The 11874-nt window shown below is 38.9% G+C and overlaps 1 protein-coding gene across 1 annotated transcript; it reads left to right on the top strand.

Moving 5' to 3' along the window:
• Window positions 1-7515: 7515 nt before the first annotated feature.
• LOC118341754 (ras-related protein ORAB-1-like) lies at window positions 7516-11591 on the top strand. The gene is made up of 6 exons (XM_035680119.1): window positions 7516-7529; window positions 9581-9653; window positions 9741-9836; window positions 9981-10076; window positions 10170-10301; window positions 11358-11591. Exons 1-6 carry the CDS (start codon window positions 7516-7518, stop codon window positions 11589-11591), a joined length of 645 nt encoding a protein of 214 aa, XP_035536012.1.
• The last annotated feature ends 283 nt before the right edge of the window (window positions 11592-11874 follow it).

An 11874-nucleotide genomic window follows, 5' to 3' on the forward strand; every position in this document is an offset into this window, starting at 1 on the left:
ACCATATTACGTAACATAACTTTAGACTGATTTATCAGACTAATTATAAGTAATCTTAATCTACTTTAATCTAATAATTTAATCCAAGACGATTCTGACTTCTGTGTCTTGGCTTCTTCAGTTTTCGTCAGTTGAGGTGCAGTGCCTCTAAATCAAAGCCAGTTTAACTCATTGGTTCAATTCTATCAAAGTCAAGCCAAAGAAACAGGCTATCGTGTGATATTAAAATTTTAATAAATAAATAGAATTTATGTAGAATATATTTTGTAGACTGTATTGGACAGCAAATAGTATTTTACAGGGTTGTATATCCACATTAAGTTGTAGCTCCCTTTATGCTACTCACAAAAAAAATATATATATACAAAATGATATAAAAGTCATAGAAATGAAACTATTTTTCAGGGAAGAAGGTGCTCTGAAGTCTGGTACTGTGGATACTTCGGCTGAGACTGATTCATACTATAAATGGGCTGTAACACCAAACCTATAGAGGTTTAAAGGTCCATTACAGAGTTGCAGAGTTATGTGGACATCCCAGCAGTGGCACCTCCAAGTTGGAGGAACATTTGGTGACGATTCCAAATGGAAGCCAATCAGGGTTCTCAACCTTGCTGTTTAACTAGTTACTCCTGCTGGTTAGCTGGGAAAACTACATGGAAGATGGTGAAACTGGGGGGAATAGAGTGTCATCCTGGTGAAGCTACAACAGTGCAGTTCACAGAGACAAAGCCTGCAGTGCATATAGGGAAATACGTATGCCATTGAATCCCTACAATTAAGAAAAGTTATTTGTGAGGGGAAAGTCCTGCGATATGAAATGTACTTCAAAACTCAAATGGGGAAATTCAATTTAATCTTGGCATGTGTCCCGCAAGGCACAATACTCTTTAACTGTGGAAGAGAAAGGTTGCATTACAGAGAGAAAGTAATGATGGGGTTCCAAGAATAAAGTTACCATTCGACTTTTAGTGTGGCGTCATCTGTTTGTAAGTCATTCCTTCAAACAATAACTGTCTGTGTGTGTGTGATGAAAGGTAGGTAGACGTTAGTACAATGAGCATGTGTGTGATAGTGTCAGCTTTCTCGATATTTAACCAAGACCACAATATGTCCTTAACAAGTGCTGTTAGAGCCTGAACATACCCATTAAAACTACAAGTGGATATTGTACAAAAAACACTAATGAAGTACGATGTTAGTAAAATGTTTAGCTGATTCAGTACGGACATTTAGTGATGACAGATTCCTTATTAAAACACAGCATTATGCTGCTCTCAAAACATATTTCCTTTTGTAAATTAGTAGAATATAAACAGAATTTGTAGGAGACAAGATTGCATGAAAATGTGTTAGAAAATATTTCTCTCTCTCTCTCTCTCTACAATAAGGCCTCCATTCAACATCCAGTTTCAATGAGGTTAATTATCTGTCGCCTAATTGGCCTCAGGGCCGTCCCTGCATGGTCTCACACACACACACACAGGGAAAAAGAGCAAAGTGACAAGTGACTTCCACATAATCTTGAACCAATAGCAACACAATCTCTACACACCACACAGGCGGTACAAAACACACACACACACAGATGGATGCTCACATACGTTGCAAAGGGTTTCTTTTCAGGTTTGTTTTCTGACCATATTGCTATTTCTATTAGATTGTTTAGCTTTAACATTTTTCCTGACATATCAGTAAGTTTTCAGGTCAGTTTATAAAAAAAAGAAAAACATAATTTATAACATATCTGACTTACTCCAACTTGGTTTTGGCTGTTTGCCTTCACTAGTTTTCCTGCAAAAGTTTTGACCTTGATTGCCCAATAATACAGTTTTATATATAGTTTTATTTTCAGCTGTAAATCTTTGACATGCACTTTGAGACTGCAACACAGGCATGTTTTTCAAAGGCTGGCGCGCACACACACACAACAACATATTGAAAAACAAACCACACAAGCAGGGCAGGGAGCGTGGTAACAATTAATGGTGAATAGTGAAAAGCACCTATTTAATCCTCGCTCCCTCAGGTCCCCTGGGACACACAACTGATGGACAATGCCGGTTTAACTCCCTCACTGACCCTGCACAACACACTTCTGGTGTTTATGTATAACTGACTCACACACTCTTCAATTCTGTACCTAACACACTACACACAGCACCAGAACAACACACACATCTGTGCTGACACACACACTCTATACTAGATGCACTTAAAGAAAACTTTTGAGATTTGTGAATCTTGTTGACCACTTGAGTCGTTCCTGATGAACTTGTTTTATTTCTTAATTATCTTTCCATTTCTGTGTTCCATGAAGTAAAGTATCATCCTACCATGCCATGAAGAAACTCATTGTGAATTCCCAGGAAGGACCATGGTGCCATACAGTAATACACGCCGCGGTGTCCTGGTGTAGATACTCTGTTGTGTGTTATTGCTTTTATAGTGTTGGATTGGATAGTGTTTTTTAGCTGCCTTGGCTTTGTACTCTAGACACATAGTAACTCTTTTGCTGAAGTACTGAGCTTTCATTTGATGGTATTTACGTATACAGAAGAAAGAAAAGTGGAGGAACAAACTCTACTGGAATTTTTAAATGAACCCAAACACTATAAAGGAATCATATTTAATATCTGAGGCGTGAATTGTAGACATATTCACTTCTTATTTGTCTTGGTGACTTTTTGCTTTCAGCCTGGTCTTCAGCAGTCGGTTGGATTGAGGTTTATGTGATGGAACTGACCGGTCAAGAACATAAAGAAGCGTTGTTGTTCCATCTCTGAGCTACGAGTTTAGAAATGTTATCCATGCAGATAAAAGATAAACCCCAAAAACAAAACTAGGGATGTTATGACATGAAAATCATTTAGAACAATATTACAGTAAGCCATTAAACCTCCACTGTGTGACTCCTGTCTTTATATTTGGTTTGTCAGTTCAGTTTTATCTGTCATATGTTGAGCTTTTTTTATGTTAAAACCTCACTCTTTCCTTCATGTTTCTCCCATTTTCTCAGTCTCTATAGTTTTAGAATATAGCCTAATTTCTTTCCTTCTTTTTCTCCACCTTTCCTCCTTCTCTCAATTTCCCACCCTTCCTCTTGCTTTCTTACCCTCTCTCTTTGTTAATTTCTTTCTCCTCTCGTTCTTTATGTCTTCTCTTTCTCCCTGTCCCTTCCCCCAGTTTTCCCACCTCCATGCTCCATCGGGAGCACCACAAAGCCTGCCGCTGCCCTAGCAACCACCGCGCCGCCGCCTCTGCCCTGGCAACAGGCCGTTGTCAGGGCTGCTGACCCCTGACCCCACCACAGCTGCTCAGCCATCGCATATCCCACAATCCCCTGCTCTCTGCTCGCACCCGTGACCAGGGGGTCATACACGGGAATCAGCCATGAATAAGACTGCATCGCTTTCACTTTGTCTTCTGTCCATTTCTGAAAGAGGAGGTGAGACAAGGAAAGACAGAGGGAAAATAAGAGGAGAAGAGGACAGGAAAGAAGGACTGAAGATAAGAGAGAAGACAAGGAGATGATATGATAAGAAATAAGGAAAACAGAGAAAATGAGACAAAAGAGTAAAAATAGAGGAGATGAGGAAAGGAAATGACAAGAAAGGAAAGAAGGGAAATGAGGGGAAAACCAAAGGAAAGAGAAGAATTGAAAAGCAGAAGAGATGTAATGAAAGAAAAGAAAACAAGGAGAAAATAGGAGATGAGACGACACGACAGGAAAATAAAGAAGCATTTAAAGAGAAGACAAGAAAAGGGAAAGAGGAAAGGGAGCAAGGACCAGAGATCAAGACCAAGAGCAGAGTCAGGGAGAGGAGAGAAGATGGAAGGAAACAAGGAGAGGAAAAATGAGCAAAGATAGGAGAAGACAAGACAAGAAAAAGAGTAGAAAGAAGTAGAAGAGTGGTGGTAAAAGGAAAGGAAACATGGAGTTATGAGGAAAAGAAAGATGAGACAAGGAGAGGAGAGGAAACAAAAAGAGGGGAGATAAGATGACTGAAAAGGAAAAGAGCCAACTTAGACAAAGAAAATAGGAGATGAGAAAAGAAGAGAGGAGAGGAAGGAAACAAGGATTACAGTGAAATGCAGAGGTTAATGATTTGCACTAATGGAAAAAATGATTTGAAAATGATTACATTAATGATGTTTTCTCTAAAGGTTCTCTGTACACATTTAAATCCTGGAACAAACTGGAGACCACCGGATGGGAACACACCAGCCGCGGTGCCCATGAGTACTCAGTAGTTATTACAGCACTATGACACGAGGACTCATGGGTCGGACCAGTCCCATCTTTGATCTCGGCCTTCATTTAGATCTCAAATACACACCTGTGCAGTTACGTGACTGAATTACACGGTTGTGACACCTGTCTAAGTACTGAAAACTGCGTCTGTGGTCGTTCCTGCTACAGTAGGTTTCTCCTGGACCACATTTTCCAGTGATGACAGACACACACACACACACACACACACACACACACAGAGAGAGACTCATAAAGTGAAAACAATACCAGCTACATGCTGTCGGGGCTGGTAAGAAGTATATGAAAATTAAACAGCTTCATTTTTCCTTTGTAAAGGAGGAGTTACCTCCTTTTCTTCAGAAGTTTGTTTTCTGTTTACAACTTTACAGAGCAAGTGTGATAAACAAAGGTCCGTACAATGAAGTCAAGATTCACAAAAACGGATACAATTTTAAGTATAGATTGAGATAACATAATAACACATTCATGTTTTACACTGTCATGACTAATGTCTTCTTTTAGGAAGCTTTTTCAGATAGATATACAGAAAGTCTAAAAAAAGTGATACATTTAGCAATGCATCTGCATTATGGGGCTCGGCTGCAAATGTCTGGCTAAAAAAAAGACAGTTTGCATCATTATTTTTGAGTTATGGCAACTAATGAAATTATGTTCAACAAACATACTAATTGAGTTAGGGGAACTGTTTTTTCTTTATAATCAAAAGTATTTTTAATTACCATTTACTTAATAATTATAAGCACAAACACCAGTTTTTAAGTTGATTAGGCTACTCATATAAACTTGCTCCAACTAGTTTTATTCATTATTCATTTTTTTAAGTGGTGACAACTGGTCCACTGAATTACTTTTTGGAGTGTATCTGTTCTTTTGCCCAATAAACAGATTTACACCAACAATATATGTATATATATAACATATATATGTATTAAAGTTTTTATCAGATAATAATTTGCAATCATTATCTGTTAATGTATTTTTTATTAAAATTAGGCTGTTACAACCTCCGAGGGAGCATTTAAACGACAATCAAAGATAAATTAGAGTTTAATGGATAAATATTAGTTATCTGTGACTCAGCTGACTAACTCCGACTCTTCTCTCTGTTCAGCAGACAGTTTAGGATGAGCAGCTCCATTATACCATTCAAGTGCAGTGATCATATAATGCTAACACCCTGCTTCAACACACAGCCATGAGAACAACAACAACAACAACTCGCCACTCAAAGAGGAATAATCAACCACATCATTGGACTGTGTGTGTCGACAATTACAAGGCAGAGCAGTGCACTTTGTGTCTGAGTGGCTCTGAGTGGCGTGTGTATAATAGAAAGATTGTAGGCTTGAATGTGTGAAAGCCTATTCTTTTGTATGTATTATCTTTATATAAGCATCAAGTGCGCCAGGAGGAGAGAAAAATTAGGAAAACTAAAAGCCAATTTGTAGAAAGGCTTTGTTTTAAAAATACTGATGTAAATGAAGACTATAAAAGACTATAAAAAAGCAAAGCAAATGTGTAATCTCGAATTTTTGTCATTTCAGGTGCGCTCACTTTCAGTTTTACCTTCAGTATTCAAATAATCTGGGCAATCTGATCCCTGTCTTTTTATTAGACTGTGTTGTCTGAGCCATGACTTTGGTGAGTTATAATCCAATAGATATTGTGGCTAAATTTCCAGTCTCTTTAATCAGTGTACAAATAACACAACTTCATACTTTCAAATTGTGTGCGGTGCATACGCCAGTCCTTTCCATTAACTAATGTGGATTTTGGAGTAGAGTGGAGTTTCATAGCTGCTGTACTTTCTTCTTTGCACTTGGAAGACACTGGACTTACGTTACAAGTTACGTAAGTAACCTTCCAGAAGTTCAAATAAGTCAACATTGACTTTTGGTTTCAAAAGCACCAAACAGCGCCCTTTGACCCGTCCACCCATGGGCCATTTGGCGCTCTTTATACTACGTCACGTCACAGAAGTTAATGGGAAGGATGGCCGTATGCGCTACGCACCATTTAAAGGTCTAAAGTCTTGTTATTCTTGCTATTTGGTAAAGCTTATCACTTGAATCTTTCAGCTCATTGTTTTGGTTTACCTAATCACAACTTTTTTGCCCTCATAGCATAGTTTAGCCGGAAGCTGTTTTCAGTGAAACACCTCTGATAAACCCACCTGTCCATCACCAAACAGCAAACAGTAAAAGTTAGCAACTAGCTTATGAAGAAAGTGGAACATCGAGCAGCTGATTTCTTCAGAGTTGGTGAAGATCAAAACAGAGCTAAAAAGGAGAATAAAAAGATAAATACACAAACATATTTGCCAGAAACACGACTGCAAATAAATGTTACTGTACTTCTGTAGCTGCTGCATGCCAATACTACAAACTATTGGATAAAAAGTTCAACATCAACTCTATAAGGTGATAATATTTCCATCTTGTGTTTACAGCCTGTTTACACTGCCACCAACTGGCCAAAAAATCAGTTAATGCAGGTTTAAGGTCACCAGGGATGTCAGTGTTCCACTAGGATTCCCTGTGATCAAAGACTTGAGATAGATATACAGGTATTGAGATTGACATACAGGTATTTTGTTCCACAAGAAACAGACATATAGAGAGATATTTGTTCTTTGATATCAGCGATAGCTTATTTGTAGCTTCTTGGGTGGTTCCAGTAGAACTACTTCCTGCTTGTTTGTTTGGAAATGTCAGAGCTGCGGTCAGTCCTGTGATGTGTGACGCACAGGACACGCTGTGAGGTGAGGTGATGTCATTCACGAGCTGAGGCACAGTGTGGTGCAACGACAGATCAGCACAGATACACTATCCAAAATGAAAAGAGCAAATTACAAATTAGTTGGTGGTGAAATTTAGTGATTGTGTTCAGAAATGCAGTGTGTGTGTGTGTGTGTGTGTGTGTGTGTGTGTGTTTGTGAGAGTCTTGGTTCCAGGTGCTGTCCCCAGTGTAACCTGAGCTGGTCTTTATTAATAAATAATGCATCTGAACCAGTCAGCTCATCAGTCAGCTCGCAAGGAAGGTAGCTCCGGCTTATTCTGCCATTTGCCCTCCAAAGGACGGATACAGACACACACAAATACTCATACACACAAACACGGATAGGTACAGAACTGTACACAACATCACAGAGTCTGAAATAATCGGACTGTTCTGAGCTTCAGGGATTCAATTTCAGGAATTTTTGTTTTGTCCTGTCACCCGGGGCGACCTCACCGATCATGAATCCTGAATAGTAAGTGTTGTTTTTTTCTGTGTGCGTTGTATTACTGTGTTGGAGGTTTAAACATTCAGTTCATTAAAGACACATACTGTACACTGTACACACATATATACATATACATATTTTTGACCCGGATATACTGTGTTGGGTTTGTTGACCTCTGATTTATATTTAAGCATGGTTTTAGCTCCATCCTGTGTTCGAGTATCTATATGTTGCTGTAATTCTGTGTGTGTACAGTAGATAACCTTATAGTTTTACCGACTCAGAGATAGATGTGTTATAGTCATGAATCTGGCGTCTATTGTTACAGAAGAAAACGTCTTAGACAATTCTAAGAAACTTGGAACCTAGTTCACTAGACCCCTGTGGCTGATGGGTAACGTAGTCCTTTGAGGCAGGTCAGTTGCCACACCAAACCGAAACTGTGACACACAAGGAAGATTTTTTTTTGTTTTAATCTGAGGATTATTTTTAGTAATAATCTCTAATCTCTAGTTATAATATATTATATACAATATAAGGTAAATTAACCAACTCTTCAACATTGGTATATTTATGGATAATATGCAGCACAGCTCAGGAGGCTCATTTACATCGCACTCAATTTAAGTGTCTACTTTGTGGGTCAACAGAAAGTCATGAATTGACTTTACAGCACAAATTACAAACTACATGTGCAATACAACTTCCCATGTGTATTCAAAAAAGCAGCAACTAGATAAGCAGTGACTCCACTGCCAATATTATGACATTAACACTACACCAAGCATTAGCTGCAAAAATAAAGTAGATTTAATATCTGATTGACTCTGGATGAAAACCACAGATATCCACACTGACAGAATTCAATTCAATTCAATCAATTTTATTTGTATAGCACCAATTCATAACAGAAGTTATCTCAGGACACTTTTCAAATAGAACAGGTACAGAGACCCAACAGTTCCCACCAAGCAGTGTTTGTGTGCATGTGTGTGTTTGTGTTAACGCATGCTGGGAAGTCACCATTGGAAAATGTTTGGAACAGGGCAAAAAATACTTGGCAGGTGATTGGAGGAACCATTTGTCTATCACCATCTATCATGGGCAAACTTCAACCATTAAGAACAACAGACTATACAACGTATCATAAGATATAACGTATTCAAACACTTGAAGCCAGTCTACAGAGGAGTAAAAACATCTTTTTCATCAAGAAAAGCCTTTGGTGCCATTCTTTGATCTTCTTTCAATCAAGAAATACTCCCCAGTTCTGATATAACTGATGCTAGCAGCATCTACGCTAATCTCTTTGTACCGTAGCTGTCAGTGGTTCCTCAGAAAACACTGATTGGTCCGTGGTCCGTGGTTTGGACATAAGTGAATAACTTGAACTTGAATTTCTTGTAATTGTGTGACCTTCTGAGTCCAACTGCCTAGCAAGGTTATGCTTGTGTCCCACGTTTGCGTGTTAGACCTCAAAATCTGCAAACTCAGCATTTTGTGCATCAGAATACAAGTCTTGAAAAAAGTGCCTTTGTTGTGCAGACATGTTCTAACAGTTCATGGAATTGCTGGTTGCCTTTGTCAAGTAGTTTAAGTGAAAACCTAACCCTTAACCTCAAACATACAGTATATCAAAGACAGCACTTGTATTTTGCTATAGACCAAACATAAACATAAGATATGTGATCATGCCGACATGGAGGTGAGAAAATAAATAAATGCTTTTACTGCGAGAGTGAAGATCCATTCTTTTACTGCCAACACAAAATGGAAACACTTTGGCTGGGTTTCACAGTCACACTGTAGTTATTAGAGTGTGCAGTATGCCACCATCTGTGTCTGTATCTGTTTCATAAAAATATCTGCATTCATAATTATATTTGGATGTGCACCAGAGGTTTGCAATTTACAATTTTACAGTCTGGTTTTAATATGATATCTTTAATTAGGTAGCTAATTACAAAATATATAATATTTTATCTTATTAGATAGATAGATTTTCATCTTAACTTAAAATGAGGCAAACTAACAGCGTTTTTATGTGTATGGACATCTACGTGTGTGTCGTCCTCCAGTGACTACCTGTTCAAACTTCTTCTGATCGGTGACTCTGGAGTCGGAAAGTCATGTCTGCTGCTGCGCTTCGCGGTAGGCCTATAAAACAATCCCACTCAAACACACTTTATTTTAAACACTTTACTGCTTGTTATTGATCACGTCACACTTAATCCCCAGGATGACACCTACACTGACAGCTACATCTCCACCATCGGAGTCGACTTCAAGATCAGGACCATCGACATGGACGGGAAGACAGTGAAACTACAGATTGTAAGAGTTTATTTATCAGACTTGGTCAAGGGGTGGGGAGTGGGTTCCCTTCAGAAAAACACCAATTTGTTGTCTGTTAAAGTAAGGAAGTACTGTGTCATTTAAGTGTACTGACTGGCACACCATACTCTGTGTTTCCCACAGTGGGACACAGCAGGTCAGGAGAGGTTTCGAACCATCACGTCCAGCTACTACAGAGGAGCTCACGGTATCATTATCGTCTACGACGTCACAGAGCAGGTCAGCGTGTTTTTGGCACATCATCAACAACATAATGAGACAGAGTTTGAACATGAACTTCTCTTCCTTTTTGTCTCTTTATTTTGTCCTCAGGAGTCCTTTAACAACGTGAAGCAGTGGCTGGACGAGATAGATCGTTATGCCTGTGAAAACGTCTCCAGGCTGCTGGTGGGAAACAAGTGTGACCTCGTTAGTAAGAAAGTGGTGGATGCTGCCACTGCTCAGGTAACAGGCTACACACAGCTCGGCTTAAATGTACTGCCTCCAAATACTATTAAACAACTCCAAGCATCAGTCTAGCAGCCGTGAGGCTGTAATGCTCATTTAACACCAGAGAGCAAAATTGCATGCGATGGCATTTATAGGGTAAGCCTGTTAAAGGTCCAGTATGGACCAGTGGAATATAATATTCAAATGTATGATTCATTACTATATAACCTGAAAATAATAATTATAATGAGCTTTTTATATCTATAGACGCAAGCGGCCGCCCACCATGGAGGCTGCCATGTTTTACCGTCATGTTTCTACTGTAGCCCAGAAGGGATAAACCAAACACTGGCTTTATGCAGGGCCATTTGCATTTTTTGCATGTTTCTCAGCCACCGTTCTCCTTTGATGGAGTTGCAGTTTCCACTAAAAGTTGCCAGTTGAAGTGTCAGACTGCAACCGTTTATATACAGCTCAGCCTTCCAAGCATGTAGGAGACTACGGTGGGTGTAAAACTACTAAAGCTACTGACACTGTAGTAGAGGAACTCTTCCTGTGTAGATAAAAACAGCTCATTCTAAGGTAAACAACAATTCTTATTTTCTTATTATACACAAATGAAAACACACCTATTAATATTATATTCCATTCTGCCAATTGATCTTCCTAAATGTTACTTTTAGCTTTGGGAGAATTTCCACTTTCTCTCCACTACTTTTCAGTAGTCAGAGTATTGTTTAACTACATTTACCTGATGCAGAGTTTTTACATGACATACGTATGTAAACTCATAAAATATGATACTCTGATGTAGTTTTAAAATAGCCAACAGAATATAAAGCAGTTACTTACAATATTAAATTGCTTACATGTCCACTCATCAATAATTGAAGACTCTGAGGGGATTCATTTTCACAATGAGTACTCACTTTTAATCCATGAGTACATTCTACTGCTAATACTGGATTCTCAACTAGAATTTTAAATGCAGAGCTTAATGGTGTATTTTTACACTACAGTATTGATACATTGTGATAATTTTGCATATTAATTTGATTTGTGGCTCTCCAGGACCTGGCCTCGTCTCTTAAGATCACCTTCCTGGAGACGAGTGCTAAGAGCTCTGATAACGTGGAGAGGGCTTTCCTCACCATGGCCTCTGAGATCCACAAGCGCCTGGCTAGTGAGGGAGGGGGCATGCAGGGCGAGTCGAAAGAGGCCAGGGCCCAGAGCGCCAAGATCAACAGCGCCCCCCTGTGGCTGGGAGGGGAAAAACAGACGCAGGAGGCCAATAACTGCTGCTGAGTACAGAAAATAGGCTATGTATGCTGTTCAAAAGAGAGAGGTGTGTCATTTTCAACACATCCACCTGTCTATATTCAGGACTATGATTGTGTGTTTTGGACAAACACATATTGTCAGAATATTAAAATCTTTGAACTAAAACCATAAAACAATGTGACTTTTCAGGAAGAAAAACAAGTGTTTTTAGCTTGACTACATTATATTTTTGAGCTTGGTATTTTTGAATTAAATATATAATGGTATTTCTGCTTAATTAAGGAGCAGAGACAAACAGGAGAGATGA

Source organism: Morone saxatilis, unplaced genomic scaffold, assembly GCF_004916995.1.
Source record: "Morone saxatilis isolate NCDOM2014 unplaced genomic scaffold, NCSU_SB_2.0 Contig8, whole genome shotgun sequence".
In the NCBI taxonomy this organism is placed as follows: domain Eukaryota; kingdom Metazoa; phylum Chordata; class Actinopteri; family Moronidae; genus Morone; species Morone saxatilis.